This window comes from Ostrea edulis, chromosome 5, assembly GCF_947568905.1.
Source record: "Ostrea edulis chromosome 5, xbOstEdul1.1, whole genome shotgun sequence".
NCBI classification, from domain to species: Eukaryota; Metazoa; Mollusca; class Bivalvia; order Ostreida; family Ostreidae; genus Ostrea; species Ostrea edulis.
The window spans coordinates 40,753,083-40,770,606 of record NC_079168.1 but is presented as its reverse complement, the minus strand read 5'-3'; the positions used below and the strand labels follow the sequence as shown (position 1 = coordinate 40,770,606).

At 36.0% G+C, this 17,524-nt stretch overlaps 1 protein-coding gene across 1 annotated transcript in view; it reads right to left on the bottom strand.

The window, feature by feature from the left end:
• Positions 1–17,524, bottom strand: part of LOC125651172 (uncharacterized) — a 49,644-nt gene that overhangs the window by 18,959 nt on the left and 13,161 nt on the right. Inside the window, exons 8-31 of the mRNA XM_056166075.1 lie at positions 16,910–17,023; positions 16,670–16,786; positions 16,443–16,556; positions 16,235–16,357; positions 16,016–16,135; positions 15,778–15,891; positions 15,580–15,693; positions 15,363–15,476; positions 13,859–13,966; positions 13,600–13,710; positions 13,146–13,259; positions 10,730–10,843; positions 10,536–10,649; positions 10,291–10,404; positions 10,054–10,167; positions 9,560–9,670; positions 8,814–8,927; positions 8,360–8,473; positions 8,140–8,259; positions 7,825–7,950; positions 7,616–7,729; positions 7,393–7,506; positions 6,721–7,296; positions 5,940–6,569 (exon numbers count right to left, since the gene is read on the bottom strand). Of these exons, the coding sequence (XP_056022050.1) occupies positions 5,940–6,569; positions 6,721–7,296; positions 7,393–7,506; positions 7,616–7,729; positions 7,825–7,950; positions 8,140–8,259; positions 8,360–8,473; positions 8,814–8,927; positions 9,560–9,670; positions 10,054–10,167; positions 10,291–10,404; positions 10,536–10,649; positions 10,730–10,843; positions 13,146–13,259; positions 13,600–13,710; positions 13,859–13,966; positions 15,363–15,476; positions 15,580–15,693; positions 15,778–15,891; positions 16,016–16,135; positions 16,235–16,357; positions 16,443–16,556; positions 16,670–16,786; positions 16,910–17,023 (3,738 nt within the window). The remainder of the gene's footprint in view (positions 1–5,939; positions 6,570–6,720; positions 7,297–7,392; positions 7,507–7,615; positions 7,730–7,824; positions 7,951–8,139; positions 8,260–8,359; positions 8,474–8,813; positions 8,928–9,559; positions 9,671–10,053; positions 10,168–10,290; positions 10,405–10,535; positions 10,650–10,729; positions 10,844–13,145; positions 13,260–13,599; positions 13,711–13,858; positions 13,967–15,362; positions 15,477–15,579; positions 15,694–15,777; positions 15,892–16,015; positions 16,136–16,234; positions 16,358–16,442; positions 16,557–16,669; positions 16,787–16,909; positions 17,024–17,524) is intronic.

Here is a 17,524-nt window from a genome sequence, read left to right as displayed (position 1 = left end):
TTGAGTCGATGAGCGATGGATACTGGAGGACATTGTCTATGTAGTTGTTCCAGTGCTAACATTTTCTATAGGATGACCAGAATCTTGAAGATATAACGATTGAGAATCTTTGTTTAACGCCCCTCTCGAGAAGTTTTCACTTATATGGAGACATCACCATTGCCGGAGAAGAGCTGCAAAATTTAGGCCTATGCTCGGCGTTTATGGTCATTGAGCAGGGATTGTTCTTTATCGTGCCACACCTGCTGTGACACGAGACCTCGGTTTTTTGCGGTTTCAACCGCCACAGTTAGTTGCCTCTTACGGCAATATAAGGGTACTGAGGAACTACTCTAACCCAGATCCCCACGGGTCATACATTTTCTCTTTGATGAGTTTAAAATAAATTGTACATAGCAGGTACTGATTCGACAAATATCAGACTGAAGACATTTCTGTATAGATAATAAATCATTGGTATTTGTATGTAACGTCCCATTATCAGCAAAACGTTCACAATGTTCGATATGTAATGGGATATCAGTAATGTACAATGAAAATAGCTAGGGACCCAAGATAAATCATTGTGGTACCCCTGCTATAATGCCTAACGTATCAGAGAATATACAGCACACGTTGATTTAACCAGTAAATTACAAATGGATCAAACTTTTAGTTTCTAAATATATATGTAAGAATATTATGGTTTACAAAGTCAAATGCTTTACTAAAATCCAACATATGCAATACCAGTGAGATTCCCTTGATCCATGGTACTTAAACCAGTTTTCGGTTAGTTTTGTAAGTACTGTTTGGCATGAATGGCAATTTCTGAAGCCATACTGTGATTGGTTTAGTAGATTATAATTGGAAATGAACGTATTTATCTGATTAGACACATGCTTTTCAATTACTTTTGATAAAATTGATGAAATAGATGTGGTTCCGTAATTTTCGGGGTAGACTTTTTTTTGGCTATCTTAAAATGAGAGGAGAAAATGCTGGTGTTAATACCGATATTAATGAGATGCATTATTGATTTACTAATAATTGCAGTAGAGAGATTGAGGAGATGAAGACCAATACAATCCAGTGGATTCTTTTCATCAAGTTGACATGAAAAACCAAGAAAAGCGTCTTCTTTTACGTGAGGAATACTAAATGTTTCCTTCGAGAAATTTTGATTTTGTTTTTATATAGCTATTCAGCCTTCCGGGGACAAATATTATGTTGGTAAATCAAACAATAATTCCTTCTAAACATTAAACATCTCCTGGTCGACAAGGGGTGCTTATTCAACATCTCTTGTGTGTCCAGGCGTAGTCCGTGTTTGCCCAGCACTTTATTTTGTATTCCTTGTGGGATTTATGAGGGGTTTCAACAGTCAAACGTTTAAAGTCAACATTTCGCAAATTCTATGGTCGTTGTAACAATCTAGTTTGCCAATACAACCTATCATTGGGTCAACTGCTGTCTGACTTGTTTCATACCAATTGTTAGACCGTTTTGGCACACTAATTTTGACTACGGATAACTTCGCTTACCTGATCAAGGCATAGGGCTCATGGCGGGTGTGACAGGTCAACGGGGGATGCTTACTCCTCCAGGGCACCTGATCCCACCTCTGGTGTGTCCAGGGGTCCGTGTTTGCCAAACTCTCTGTTTTGTATTGCTTGTGGGAGTTGTGAGATCGGTCGCTGTTCGTCATCATCACCTTTCATTGATAACTAATCGTTATCTTTGTATATAGATTCTTTATGGCAAAACCTTTCATTTTATATCATGATCATTGACTTTGTCATCTTGGTCTTAAAATTTGACCTACTTTTAAAAAACATAACCTATAATAAATATCTCCTGAACTATGTAAGGTATTTATGGAGGCTTTATGGCAAGACTTTGTGATGCCATTGTGTTTGACTATGTAACTGTGACCTTTTCAGAACAGAAAGGTTATGTTAGTCATGGTATTGAGACCTTTGGTGTTACGTTGGAACAACAATATGGGGTCAAATTATTTCAAGGGAATAAAGATTGAAAAACAAATCTTTCAAAATACACAACTGCTGGACAATGACAGGGCCAAGGTGATTCAGGTGAGGGGTACGGTCTATTAGCATCTTGCCTTTGTAAGGCTTATCATTATGTCTCGGAAACACGCAGTTTTTTAAATTATCCATTTCTTCTTGTTATTCCTCTTTAATACTGAATTTGTCCGCGCGATTTGATGAAAAATGCTTCAACAGATCCCATTCAAACTTTGTGGGTTGATTGATAGGGCGTCATGAGGAGGGATATATCAATTTTCAAAATGGCCGTCAAATTCAAAATGGCTCCCAAAATACGTCAAAATCAAGGTTGTCGATTTTCATTTTTTTTTATTTCTTGGGCAATTTGATGATGGGGTCCATTTCCATTATCTCTTTTTTCCTGTTTCCATTTTAAAATGGCTGCTACATACATGAATATTTAAAAGTGTTGAAATATCCAAGACATTTCGGATCTGGGGTTCATTGAGGGTCCGCAGTTCATTTCTAGCATCAGAATTTATTTCCATTCAATTCTCAAATGTTTCAAAATAGTCGATTTTCGAAATGGCTGCCGAAATATCAAGTTTGTTGGATTCCAACGAAATTTAGTTTTTAGTCTTAATAGAGGATCCCAAGTCTATTTCTGGCATCAAAATGTTCATCTGGATCCATTTCCAACATGGGGAGGTGTTCGTAGATATTTGGGTTGGAATTCTAACACAGTTATAGTTCGTTACAATTGTATTTAAAAAGAGCTTCAATTTCAGATTCGGTAACACAACTTAAACACCATGTTCCATTACAAAATAGCTTCTGCATCGTCCACTTCCCATATTTATGTAGCAATATTCCATTATCACCTGCATATGGTGTTTATATCTTTCAACTGATTCGATACGCAAGAGTTTGTTCTGTGTATAGTCAGTTTTTAAATCGAGGTAAGCTACTGACAAACAAGTTGACGGTACAGGGGTTTCAACAGTCTCGACTGAAGTCAGAATTTCGCAAATTCTATGGTCATTATAACGATCTAGTTCGTCAATACAACCAATAATTGGGTCAAATGCTGTCTGACGTGTTTCATACCGATTGTTAGGCCGTTCTTGGCACACCTATTTTGACTACCGATAATTCCGTTTACCTGATCATGATATAGGGCTCACGGCAGGTGTGACCGGTCGACAGGGGATGGCTTACTCCTCCTAGGCACCTGATCCCACCTCTAGTGTGTCCAGGGGTCTGCGTTTGTCCAACTATCTATTTTGTATTGCTTGTAGAAGTTATGAGATTGATTACTGTTCGTTATCTTCACCTATCATATATAAGGGACTTGCACATTAAATCGATAATGCAGTGTCTGATCATTGTGTATCCTCAATGTGTTTTTTTTTCAATTTCAACATAATCAAGCTCTTTGTTTTTAAGAGAAGCTTACTCCTCCTCCTGAACACCTGATCCCACCTTTGGTGTGTCCAGGGGTCCGTGTTTGCTATTCTCTTAATTTTGCATTCTTTATATGAATTATGAGATTGATTACTGTGTTTTGTTTTCAAGTTTTCTTGAAACTCTATCTATGTTTTGATCATTACAGAAAAGTTTCCGGTTAAAGATGGTTGGATATGTAAAATCAGTAGGATTAATATGTATATGTAAAGATTTGCGAAATATGAGAATCATATCTAAATTTCTAGAGAAAAGGTTTTACATGGTGATACTGGCTACAAAATAATAATTCTGCTTTAAAGTATTAGACAATTTTTTAAAATACCGATTCTGTTAAATAAAACAAAAGGTGGTTATTTCGATTAAACTGAAACATTCTTACCAAAATCATTACAAATACAAAAATGTAAATATAACGATATAACATCCCAATTCATCGGCATTTCTGAAAGTTTGAAAGAAGGGATATCGTTGTCATTTTTGCACTTTGAAGTAGGCACGTTAGTCATGAAAAGGTGAATATATCGAACAGTGATCAATCTCCTAACTCCTACCAAGAATACAATCATCTATAACCATGAACGTTAATCATACGGTAAAGCTAAGGAGAGGAATACATACCTCCGTTCTACTACATATCGTTTAGTATGCAAAAAACCTCCACCACGGCAAACGTGTCTTACATTTGGCACAGTAATACATATAGGACTATCCTAGTCCAACAGCATATCTACCCAAATGTCTGAAAGATAGTTAAATGATTGCACTAGAACATATCCTGCAACCTATACGCTAGCAAATTATCGCGTTGATAATTAGGTACACAATGGCTGATATGCTCCTTTTGTATTACACCCACGCACGAATTTCTAAAATAAGAAAAAATATCATCTCATATTTTTTCCAGATGCTTTATTTTTCATGAAAGTCGTAGAATTCAATAATTTTATTACTTTTATACCGCCGGGAATATTTTGAAGAAAAACAAACCCTATTTCTAATCTGGCACTACTTTGGTGTTCAAAGAACATGCATTAAATTGGTGACCTTTGGCGTGACAAGAAACAAACGTTACCTCATCTGCATCTAACACTATTTAGTTTCTATTCGTGGGAGGTATGACTACCCATTTACACGTACCGGTGGGCGGCCAGAGTAACTTGTGCAAGGAAAACAGCATGCACCATTACTGTACAGCGTGGTTAAGGTGTCCCGAGTAAAATAGGAAGTAATAACAGCATATTCCAATTAAAGTAAAATTCTTCTAAGCGTCGCATATTTTTAGTAATAATCGTTTGTCAATACATAAACAAACATCGTGTCACGTGGGGAACTCCCTCGCTTAACTATTATGTCGTCATACAAGTGACGTAGAGCTATTTTTATCCGCCAGACTTTCAGTTTATCACCTCGGCACAGGTGAAAGATGCACTCAAATCATTTGCAGTTTGGGCTCGATATGTCAACATTGATGCGGTAAATTTAGAGTGATACGGATCGGTACAATATCTTCTCAAATATAGCAATTCCCATAATCTCAAATCAAATGTTGGGCATTTCCCACATCTTATCTAAACGAGGCAAAATAGCTTACCTTCCGTATCAAAATCTTAAATCTGCAACTATTTACCTTTAGGAATATACCTTGATCAAAATTAAATATCGTCATCATTCACTTGTGCTGAGTCGATATGTACACACGTTGGTTTTCTTTATTCTAAATGACTATACACATCGGGGGCGATTTCAAGGTCACAATGTAATATAAAGATTACTATAGTGCACACTATATATAAAAAACATGATACATATATTATCAAAGAAAACTGGAAAAAAATCATCTGACAAAAGATTTACACATATAGAGCTTGAACACAAGATAACGGTAGTAAATAGCGAGAAAATATTGACATTTTCCCCACGATACAACTGTAGACCTGTACGTCGTGACGTACTTTTATATTGTGACATCATTTAGTGTGAAATGCACTGAGGTGCATTTTATGATGTTTGTTTTAACCTTACTCGGGATAACTTAACCCTGCTGTGTAGACGACAAACAAAAATTAGATATACGTTTGGATTGACAATCTAAATTGTGTAACTTTGTGTCATAAGCTTAATTGAGGTTTGCATTGCATGCAATGCTTATTAGACAATATACGTGTGTTTAAACAGAAATATAACCAGATGAACCCACATGTAAGTTTTTTTTAAATTTTTAAACATCATGCAAAATGTAACTCCTACAAAACATTTAAGATACTAGTATTAAAAATGATGCATACATGAAATGTGACAATATATGATATCAGTTTTACATATTGTAAAGCAAATATGCATTTTTTCAGGCACAAAATATATGATTAAAGCATATCTACTAAATGCAACATATATCCGATACAACATTCAATGCCATTTAGAATACTTGTACAAGAAACTTAAAACTACTAATATATTGGAGGGAATAATCTGAATCAATCTAATTATTTACTCTCTGCGTACAAATTAGAGAGTCTATCCTGCTAATAAAACTCAACTCTGCATCAGTCAAATGCCATCCATGGTCCTGTTTGTTATATTCTGCGAAAAACGCGTGGAAAGCACTGGAGGCAGTGGCCAATACGTCTTCAGCGTTATACTCATCTCCAACCCCGATAGAGAAAACAGTTATTTGATCACGTGTTAGCGATCGCGTGACTTCAATCGATTTCGTTACATTTACATCGAATCCGGTGTAGATATGGGTGATTAATTTTCTTGCTGATTTTCGAGCGCCATGTCCTGGTGAGAGAAGATGAGATCGTGTGAATTCCAAAGCCCCTGCTACATTTGAGCTTGCATTTTTATAATCATTGTCATCTTGATGTATCGTCATAAGTTTGCTAGCAAAACTATCAAAATCAGCTGTGCCATTCAGTTGTATTAATAAATTTGGTTCGTTTGCGAAAAACACCGCTCCGATTTGGGTATTGTTTGATCCCAACAAAACAAATCGTTTTAAATTGTTTAAAATGGAGTTTATAACTTTCAAACTACCCGAGAATGTTTCAGGTGGTTGTACAGAGGATATGTCTAAGACGAACATTATATCCACCATCTCATGGCGGCAGCATGCTGAAAAATATTTACAGAACTGAAAATTAGCAAAACCGTCAAAAAACCCAAATACCAAAATATATTATTCCCATGAAATGTACATTTTCTTACTCTAAATGTAATTTTATTTGGCATTGATACACTGACAAAACTATGCGATCTAACGTACCTGTGCATTTTTCGTCTACCAGTTTTCTCATCACGTGATACAATGGGTCCATTGATGTATGAGTGAAGACATCTTTATATTGCGGATCTCCTGACATTCCCTTGTATCCCTCATGTCTAACGTCATCTCCAAACGATACAAACAGAAGATCATTAGAGGAAGTGGAGTTTAACAAACGGGCTCGCAGCTCTCCTGTTCCATTTAAAGCTAGTTGGAAATTAGACGGCATTCCGTCAGTGAAGAAGAATACAAACTGATTACTTCCTCTAGTAACATTAAGAATATCCCTCACAGTATACGACGCATTGTGAATGTTTGTCGTTCCATTAATAAACGAAATCTTAGATATTTTATCATACAACAACGTCTTATTGTTTTCATAGGAATTGAACCCTATATCAATGTTTGTAATCGTCCCATACGATGCCACTGCTATTTTGAATTTATCATCTGTAAGGGTTAGTCTTGACACAACGTTAGAGATGAAGTCTTTTTGCTGTTGGAACACTCTTTCTGTTGTACTCAGGGATGTATCCACGACAAACACGAGGTTAGCCGGTTTTGTTTCACACAGGTCTGAAAAATGACACAATTCAACCACTCTTTCAATAATAATTCTTCATCAATGGCGTCAATAAGAGCCGAAGTTTTATCCAACGTCACAATACTTACCCATTTCACAAAGCTTCCCATCCCAGTTATCTATACAGAGACAATAAAAGGAACCGGGGGTGTTGACACATGAACCATTATGCTGACAGGGCTCAGACAAGCATTCATTAATATCTAAAATAGGCGAAAGCATTCCCTGTTAATAAGAATAAAATGTAATCTATTGCATTTACTTTCAGACCGTTTTCTTGACTTTCATTTACTTAGTATAATCAGAAATAACCTAATTCACAAAGAGCTCCGGTAAACCCTTGTACACATGTACAGTTGTACCCTCCATCAAAATTGAAGCATGTGCCATTATTCTGGCAAGGAAAGTCCCTGCATTCATTAACATCTGAAATTACATTCATAATGAATTAGTAAGTGAACTTATCAGATGGCTAATTCTGTGTAATTTATTTCTAGAAATGTTAATCAGAGATGTATTACCTTCCTGGCACACACTTCCTGTCCAGTTTGAATTGCAGGTACAGTAGAATGACCCCTTAGTATTAGTACAAAGTCCATCGTTTTTACAGGGGGGCTCTGAGGTCCACTCTATGCACTCATTGATATCTTCAAATCATAATATCATCAATTTTTTAAGCTATGGTGCATTTCAAACCACAAATCGTGTAGCAATGTTATAAATTATGTTCTGATTATTCTTCATTATTTTCTGCATAAGAAAATATGATTGATCAACGATTGATAAATTTAGTTTTTCAAGACATTCAAAGTGACCAAGCAAAGCAGAGAGAGTACCTCCATCACAGTTATAACCAGCGTTCCCTGGAGTACAATGACATCGATAACTGCCACAAAGATTCTCACATGTTCCTCCATACTTACAAATATCAGGTTGTGTTACACATTCATTTATATCTTTGGGAAAAAGACAAAAGAGAACAGTGTCCGATCTTGTCAACACTACTATGTAAAATCATGGCAAGAACAAATAATTTCCATCAATTTTCAGTAATACCTTCTTCGCAGTACAGTCCTGTGTAGAAATCGTTACATTGGCAGTTGAAAGAGCCATCACTGTTGTTACATATTCCACTGTTTCTACATCCAATTAATTCACACTCGTTGACATCTATGAATCCAGTAATTACATGTCTATTATTTAGTAAGGAGACATCCAATTCAGATTTTCGCATTATTCTCAAACTATAACAATCCTATTCTTAAACATACAATAATGTTAATGCGCGAGAATACCCGACATATTCTAAAACAGATTTTCTTACAATTGTTCATTATGTTTGCAGGGTACAAACACTGGCTTAAGATGATATCAATATGTCCGATATTTCCTTTCTGATCTTCGCAACATACACTTGAGTGAAACGAATATAACTTGTTCAAGATAAGAACTAGGAAATGAATTGTTCGAGACTTCCAATCCTAACATTCATGTAAGAACGACAACTCACCTGTGTAACAGTTATCTCCCTTCCACCCCGTGTCGCAGTAGCAATGATAACTTCCCTCCGTGTTAATACATGTCCCACTGTTGTTGCATGGATTCTGTACACATTCGTTTATATCTAAAGTGCATTAAAGTTATTCACATCATCTTCTCATTTTTTTACGATTTCAGAATGCAAAGTGAAGATAACGAACAGTGATCAATCTCATAACTCCTATAAGCAATACAAAATAGATAGATGAGCAAACACGGACCCCTGGACACACCAGAGGTGGGATCAGGTGCCTAGGAGGAGTAAGCATCCCCTGTTGACCGATCACACCCGCCGCGAGCCCTATATCCTGATCAGGTAAACGGAGTTATCCGCAGTGAAAATCAGTGTGCCAAGAACGGTTTAACAATCGGTATGAAACACGTCAGACAGAATTTGATCCAATGCGAGGCTGTATTGACGAACTAGATCGTTATAACGACCATAGAATTTGCGAAATGCTGACTTCAATCGAGACTGTTGAAACACCTGTACCATCAACTTGTTTGTTGGTATCTTACCTCAATTTAAAAACTGACTATACGCAGAACAAGATCTTGCATATCGAATCAGTTGAGATATATAAACACCATATGCAGGTGATAATGGAATATTGCTACATAAATATGGGAAGTGGACGATGGAGAAGCTGAAATCATCCCGTTTGTCATACAGTTGAGTTGTCATTCAATTCGCTAAAACACTTGATTGTTACGTACCTTCTTCACAAAGAGTCCCATTAAATCCCACAGAGCAGACACAACTAAATCCCCCAGAAAGGTTTATACATATTCCGTTTTGACATGGACTACTTTGACATTCATCAAAATCTGAAATGACAACAGGTAAAACTCATTCTATACAGCTAATAGACATTTTGTCAACTCATTTTTACACTGGATACTTGCTCCTCCTTTACATCTGATCCCACTCCTGGTGTTTCCAGGGGTCCGTGTTATATATATATATATACATGTATATATATATATATATATATATATATATATATATATATATCTGTGTGTGTGTGTGGTGTATGTGTGTATCTGTATTCGTACGCACATTGTATTTACAATTACAACGCACTCATGCGAAAATGGCTATCATTACAATTTGTAGAGATGTCAAAGGCAAAAGTACTAGTATTGTATATTCAGATTAAATTTCATATCATAAAATACAAGGTATGACTAGTGTTTATTTCTATATGTACCTTGTTCACAGTCTCGTCCTGTTCTCTCGAGTGGACAGTGACAAATGTATGAACCCGCAATATTCTCACAGGTACTATTTCCGTAGCATGAGCTTGTCTGGCACTCATCAATATCTGTAAAGAACACGATTATACGCATGTTCCTTGTATGGTTTTAAAATATTATAAGCTTGTAGGATTTTAGAATAAGATATGGAAAACTGAAGTAATTATATTTTGATCCATATTTTCAAATACCTTCATTACAGGTGGTTCCTGTCCAACCGTCGGTACATGCGCAGTAGTACGTGCCGTTTTCTGATCGGCACGTGGCGTTAATTACACACGGAGATGATTCACAGTGATCAAACGCTGAATTGCAATACATGTATAGATTGCTATAGTAACCAATTAGTTATATCTGATTTAAATGTTCTTTCAATTTGGGTTTCTTTTAGTGGCACATTATTTCAATTTGAAATTTGTATAGTTGAACGTGTTACCTTGTTCACACTGGAAACCTTGAAATTCGGCTGTACAGATACATGCGTAGCTTCCATTTCCGTTTGTACAATTCCCGTCGTGAAAGCACGGTGTATACACGCATTCGTCAATATCTGTAAAGGTAACCCTATTCATTTCTTTTTACAGAAAATTTATAATTGAAACTTGATCAAAGGATGAAAAGCGCACTCACCCACTTCACAAAATTCTCCCTGGAATCCAGGAGGACAAGCACAGGTGACATTACTGGCCATTGAGCTGCATGTGCCATTATTTTGGCAAGTAATGTTTTCACAGTAGTCAATTGCTTGAATAAAAAGAATCCTCTTTTTGAAAATTATTTCATATGCATTAAATCCTTTTGAAGAAAATAAAAATGATTTTCATCCAAGTAAATTTAAATCAATTAAGCTGTGTACACAGATCCGTTTCTAAGTATAATTTTCCCTTTGAAGTATTTCAAACGTTCGATTTAGATAAAAAGAAGAACACCCTGTGGACAAAAATGCATAGAACAAAATACATTATAAAAGACAGTGTCATATCAACAACATATGTATCGCTAGATAGTAATTATGAATTGTTGTTTCTCTATTTCATAGTTAATAATTCAATGGAAGTGTCAGTTAATCACATTAATGCACATATATACACAATATTTACACATCAATAATTCGTGTAGATTTCACAGAAATTATCCGTCTACAAGGTACACTGTATTTAATCCCAGGCTTCAAAAGCATAAACTGAGGATAGACTTAAATCAAGATTTAAATCCATTATGTCTTAAGATTTATCTAGCACATATGTTTACAACACTGTTGGTTAATGAAAATGTTATTGGTTTATGACAAATTATTTCAAAGTTAGTTAGATTCGAAATTAAGACTTTAATCTACTATCAGTTTATGGTATCAGGTCCTGAACTCACTTGTATGTATTTAGTGGGGCCTTAACTGCCATCTTCATCTTATTTTATACGTTTTTGTCGCATTCATTTTGGATCGATTTGCAAGCAATGAAAACGGGTTGACTCCTTTCGTAATCTTTGCAAAAGGGTCTATGTGCGATAGATCTGTGGATGTGGATTACTGGTAAGAGAGAGTGGCACACTGATTTTGACTGTGGATAACTCCGTTTACCTGATCAGGATATGGGGCTCACGGCGGGTGTGACCGGTCAACAGAGGATGCTTACTCCTCCTAGGCACCTGATCCCACCTCTGGTGTGTCCAGGGGTCCGTGTTTGCCCAACTATCTATTTTGTATTGCTTGTAGGAGTTATGAGATTGATCACTGTTCGTTATCTTCACCTTGCATGATAAGATGTGGATGTGGATTATTGGTAGGAAAGATTGATGATAATCTGTGGATGCGGATTATTGGTAGGAGTGATTGATGATAAGATGTGGATGTGGATTATTGGTAGGTGAGATTGATGATAAGCTGTGGATCTGATTTACTAGTAGGAGACATTGATGATAAGCTGTGGCTGTGGATTATTGGTGGGAAAGATTGATGATAATCTGTGGATGCGGATTATTGGTAGGAGTGATTGATGATAAGATGTGAATGTGGATTATTGGTAGGAGAGATTGATGATAATCTGTGGATCTGATTTACTAGTAGGAGAGATTGATGATAAGCTGTGACTGTGGATTATTGGTGGGAAAGATTGATGATAATCTGTGGATGCGGATTATTGGTAGGAGAGATTGATGATAAAATATGGATGTGAATTATAGGTAGGAGAGATTGATGATAAGCCCTGTAAGTGTATTGTTGGTAGGAGAGATTGATGATAATATGTGGATGTGGATTATTGGTGGGAAAGATTGATGATAATCTGTGGATGTGGATTATTGGTAGGAGAGATTGATGATAAGCCCTGTAAGTGTATTATTGGTAGGAGAGATTGATGATAAACTGTGGATGTGGATTATTGGTGGGAAAGATTGATGATAATCTGTGTATGTGGACTACTGGTAGGAGAGATTGATGATAAGATGTGGATGTGGATTATTGGTAGGAAAGATTGATGATAAGATGTGGATGTGGATTATTGGTAGGAGAGATTGATGATAAACTGTGGATGTGGATTATTGGTGGGAAAGATTGATGGTAATCTGTGGATGTGGGTTATTGGTAGGAGTGATTGATGATAAGATGTGAATGTGGATTATTGGTAGGAGAGATTGATGATAAGCTGTGGATCTGATTTACTAGTAGGAGAGATTGATCGGCGAAATTTCGGTCGCTAAGAACGAAACCAGACACTGGCCAGGAAATGAAATCAAAATGTGTGGAACAATACGAAACGGAAGGTAACTATATATATACGCCTAAATCTAACGAGGAGTTGATACTACAGTATATATGTGATCAACACTTAATATGATATCACCATAAAACCAATAAAATGAAAGGTGAAGAAAACGAACAGTGATCAATCTAAAATAAAATATCGATTGTTGAAATGTTGAGTTTGTCTTTCCTATTACTCCAAAAAAAATCCAAAAACACGATAAAGGGAAAAAGGACTTATTTCTTTTAGACGGATTTGTAATAGAAATCTGGAAAGTCACGAGTCAAATACATGTAAGACACTACCTGTTTCACAATCAATTCCAGTCCATCCCGGCATACACAGACAGCTATAAGAACTATTCCTGACCAAACACAGGCCGTCATTTTGACACGGATTGGAATTACACGTGTTTACTCCTATCAAAGTATACAACATATGCCGTAATTTTGACACGTATAGGAATTACACATGTTTACCACTATTAAAGTACAACGTTATATTGGAATGCGAGGTGCAATTTGGATAAAATATCAAATATCAAAGTCAAATCACACAGTTAAAGTACTAATTTTCACAGCATCAACGTTATAAAGTACTAATTTTCATTTGTGAAAATCTATCAGGAAGCATTCGTAATTTGAAGGCACAGTCATTGGCAATTTATACATGGAGTAATTACAACGGTACTGTGTCCTGTCATAAATAGACATAACACCATGTAATGAATTTCAAAGTGAACACCTCCTTTTAACCTACCAGTTGTACAATTATCAGATGAAACTTCACAGGGAACACACTCAAAGGATCCAACTGTGTTCTGACATGTGTAATTATCCGCACATGGAAATAGATCACACTCTTTAACATCTGAAATAAGGAGTGATAAGCAATATATTCTATTTAAAAACGCATTTCATAAAAATGTGTAAATCAAAGATTATATTATTTGAAAAATAATGTTAAATGATAATCCCTTCGTGAAGATAGTCTCGGGTATATTGTTATGACGTAGTACCTTGATCACAAGATGCACCAGTAAAACCAGGTAAACACAAACAAACTGGAGAAAGTCCACGTACAACACAGGTTCCATTGTTCTGGCAATTTACAGAACCACAGGGACCTTAAGCATGAAATAAGACAATAATGTATAAACGAAGAAATTATTGATGTCTTTTCATAACAAGTCAGATAGCTAAAATTCTCTTAGAGATTCACATTGTTTCGGAAACTATTACCTCTATATCTTTATTACAATTTACTAAATACATGTAGTAAGATTTTGTGGGAGTCTTATTTGTGAGATGAGCATACTAACAAAATTTTTTAATTGAAATCCTCCACTTTTATGAGAAAGTGGAAAGCACTTATGAAAAGTAATCCTTCAATCAGTAAAGCAGACTCCTATGAATATCTCCCAAATCATCTTACCACGACAAATTTACGTAATTAAAATAAGTGATTCTGAATTAAGCTTTGTTATGCTCTTTCATCTTGAATGAAAAGATGAAGATAACGAACAGTGATTAATCTCATAATTCCTATAAGAAATACAAATTAAAGATTTCCGCAAACACGGACCTCTGGACATACTAGAGGTGGGATCATGTGTCTACGAGGAGTAAACATCTCCTGTCGACCGGTCACGCACGCCGGCAGCCCTATATATCCTGATCAGACAAACGGAGTAATCTTTAATCAAAATCAGTGTGTACAGAACAACATAATTATTCATTCTAAATCATGTTTCAAAAGCAATACGTGAGGAAACCTCTCTTGCTATAGCCTTCAATGCGACATTTAAATATATCAACGACGTTGTATCTATTAACAATAATAACATTCATATGTCGATTCGATATATTCCTTTGAACTCAAAATACAAGACTTCATAGCGTCGTCCACTTCTACTTCTTACTTACGTATTTCATTGAAAATAGTTAAATGGGATGATTTCAACTTCTCCATTGTCAACTTTCCATATTTATGCATTCCATCATCACCTGCATATGGCATTTATATCTCTTAACTGGTTCGATACGCAAAATCTTGTTCTGCATATGATCAGTTTTTAAATTGAGTCAGGCTACTGACAAACAGTGGTGCAGGGGTTTCAACAGTCTCGTTTAAAGTCAGCATTTCGCAAATTTTATGGTCGTTATAAAGATCTAGTTGCCAATACAACCTATCAGTGGGTTAAATGCTGTCTTGCGTGTTTCATACCGATTGTTAGGCTGTTCTTGGCACACGAGTTTGACTACGGATAACCCCGTTTACCTGATCAGAGTTTGACTACGAATAACCCCGTTTACCTGATCAAGATATAGAGCTCACGGCGAGTGTGACTGGTCGACAGGGGATGCTTACTCCTCCTAGGCACCTGATCCCACCTCTGATATATCCATGGGTCCGTGTTTGCCCAACTATCTATTTTGTATTGCTTATAGGAGTTATGAGGTTGATCACTGTTCGTTATCTTCACCTTTCATAATAATAAAATTTGTAACGTGGAAATTCACCTTCTTCACAATGGTTTCCTTGGAATCCTAACTGGCACACGCAGATAAAACTGCCATCCGTGTTGACACACAGGCCATCGTTCATACAGGGATTAGACAAACACTCGTTAATGTCTGAAATGATAACAAGAATGTAATTTCTAGGAATATTTAAAAAGTATTCGATGATATTTCATTTAAACTGCAAATTAAATCGACTATGGTATACAATAGATACCGTTTTGGCACGTCTGTCCTTCAAACCCAGTTAGGCAATTACAGGTGAAATTTCCATGGCTGTTACGACAAGTTGCATTGTTTTTACATGGATCAGAGAGACATTCATCGGTATCTAAAAATACACATTCAATAACGCACATATATTATAGGTAGAAAGTAATTGTTAGGAAAATATTACGAATATGATTCTTTTTACCTGTTTCACACATATCGCCTTCATATCCCCGTGGACAGAAGCACTCAAATGTATCGTTTCTTAATTTACAGCTTCCACCATTACGACAAGGAGTATCATCACAGGCATGTTTTTCTTTAAAATGCCCAAAATTAAATAAATAACACATACATAACTGTTGGTGATATACTAATACTAACCAAATCCATTACCTCAAAATAGACAATTTGCATTTTGAAAAATGAGTAAGTAAACCTACCATTTTGACAAAATTCTCCTTTCCAGGGAGATTTACACGTACAACTAAACGATCCTGGAACATCACTACACGTGGCATTGTTGTGGCAGGGTGAAATGCCGAGATCACATTCTTGAATATCTGTTATAACAAGTAAACATATGTAAAATGTTCCATGTTTGACGCATCAACGAAATCGATTTATAAAAGGTGAAGATAATGAACAGTGATCAAAAGTACCTTCTTCACAGTGCATTCCAGTATAACCTCTTAGGCTCTCACATTTACACGTGGAATACCCCGGTTTAGCAATACAGGTGCCCCCATTCTGACAAGTAGGTGATGATGTACACTGGTCTGTGACTGAGATTAAAAAACCGGATGGATATTATATAGGAAGTATATTTCTTGCAGAATGACTTTACTGTAAGGCTATGTCTGTACGTACCTGTACTGCAGTTGGTGTCTGTGAAGCCTTCACGACAAATGCAGAGGTAACTTCCGGGACTGTTATAACAGACTCCATCATTCTGACATGGCGTGCCGACACATTCATCAACATCTGTAAATTGGGAAGGCAATGAAAACATTTGGAAAGAAACATTACCAACATCATTGAAAATCTAAAGTAGAGATACAATTCAAGTACTGGGTTACTTAAAGAATATTACCCACCTTTTTCACACACTGATCCTGTCCAACCTGTTCCACAATTGCATGCAAATGATCCTGGTTGGTTTACACAACTTCCACCATTGCAACATGGTGACGAGATTGCACATTCGTCAATGTCTATTGAAAATTTAAGAACAATTTTTAAGTGCATGATTAATGTTCACTGGTTATTTCTTTTATCTAGAAATCTTGGTATTCACTGGTATATTTTTATTTTCTTATTTAGAGAGATGTGTTTACCTTGATCACACCGTGGGCCACTCCAACCCGGGAAACAATCACAGTGAAATGAACCGTCTGTATTCATGCATGTTCCGTGATTACAGATACCAACCGTCAAACACTCGTTTATGTCTGAAAAATGCCCAACTCAACACTTCAAGTTGCTAATGATCAATCTACATGTATCTACCTGTCTATCTATCTATCTATCTACCTACATGTATCTATCTATCTATCTATCTATCTATCTATCCACCTACCTTATAATATATTCTACCGCTCAGTTTATCTATCTATCTATCTACATGTATCTATCTATCTATCTATCTTACTTATGATATATTCTAACCCTCCATCTATCTATCTATCTACATCTATCTATCTATCTGCATGTATCTATCTATCTATCTTACTTATACTATAATATAATATATTCTACCGCTCAGTTTATCAATCTATCTATCTTATAATATACTATATTCTAATGCTCTGTTTGATGTCAATTTGAATAGTCGACTATGTAAAACTTATACAGAGGGTGTTTTAATTATCGATGAAGTTGTATACATAGATATTTAAACATATTTTGCTACCAAATTCGTAAGTATAACAAATCTAACTGTAGTTTTTTTT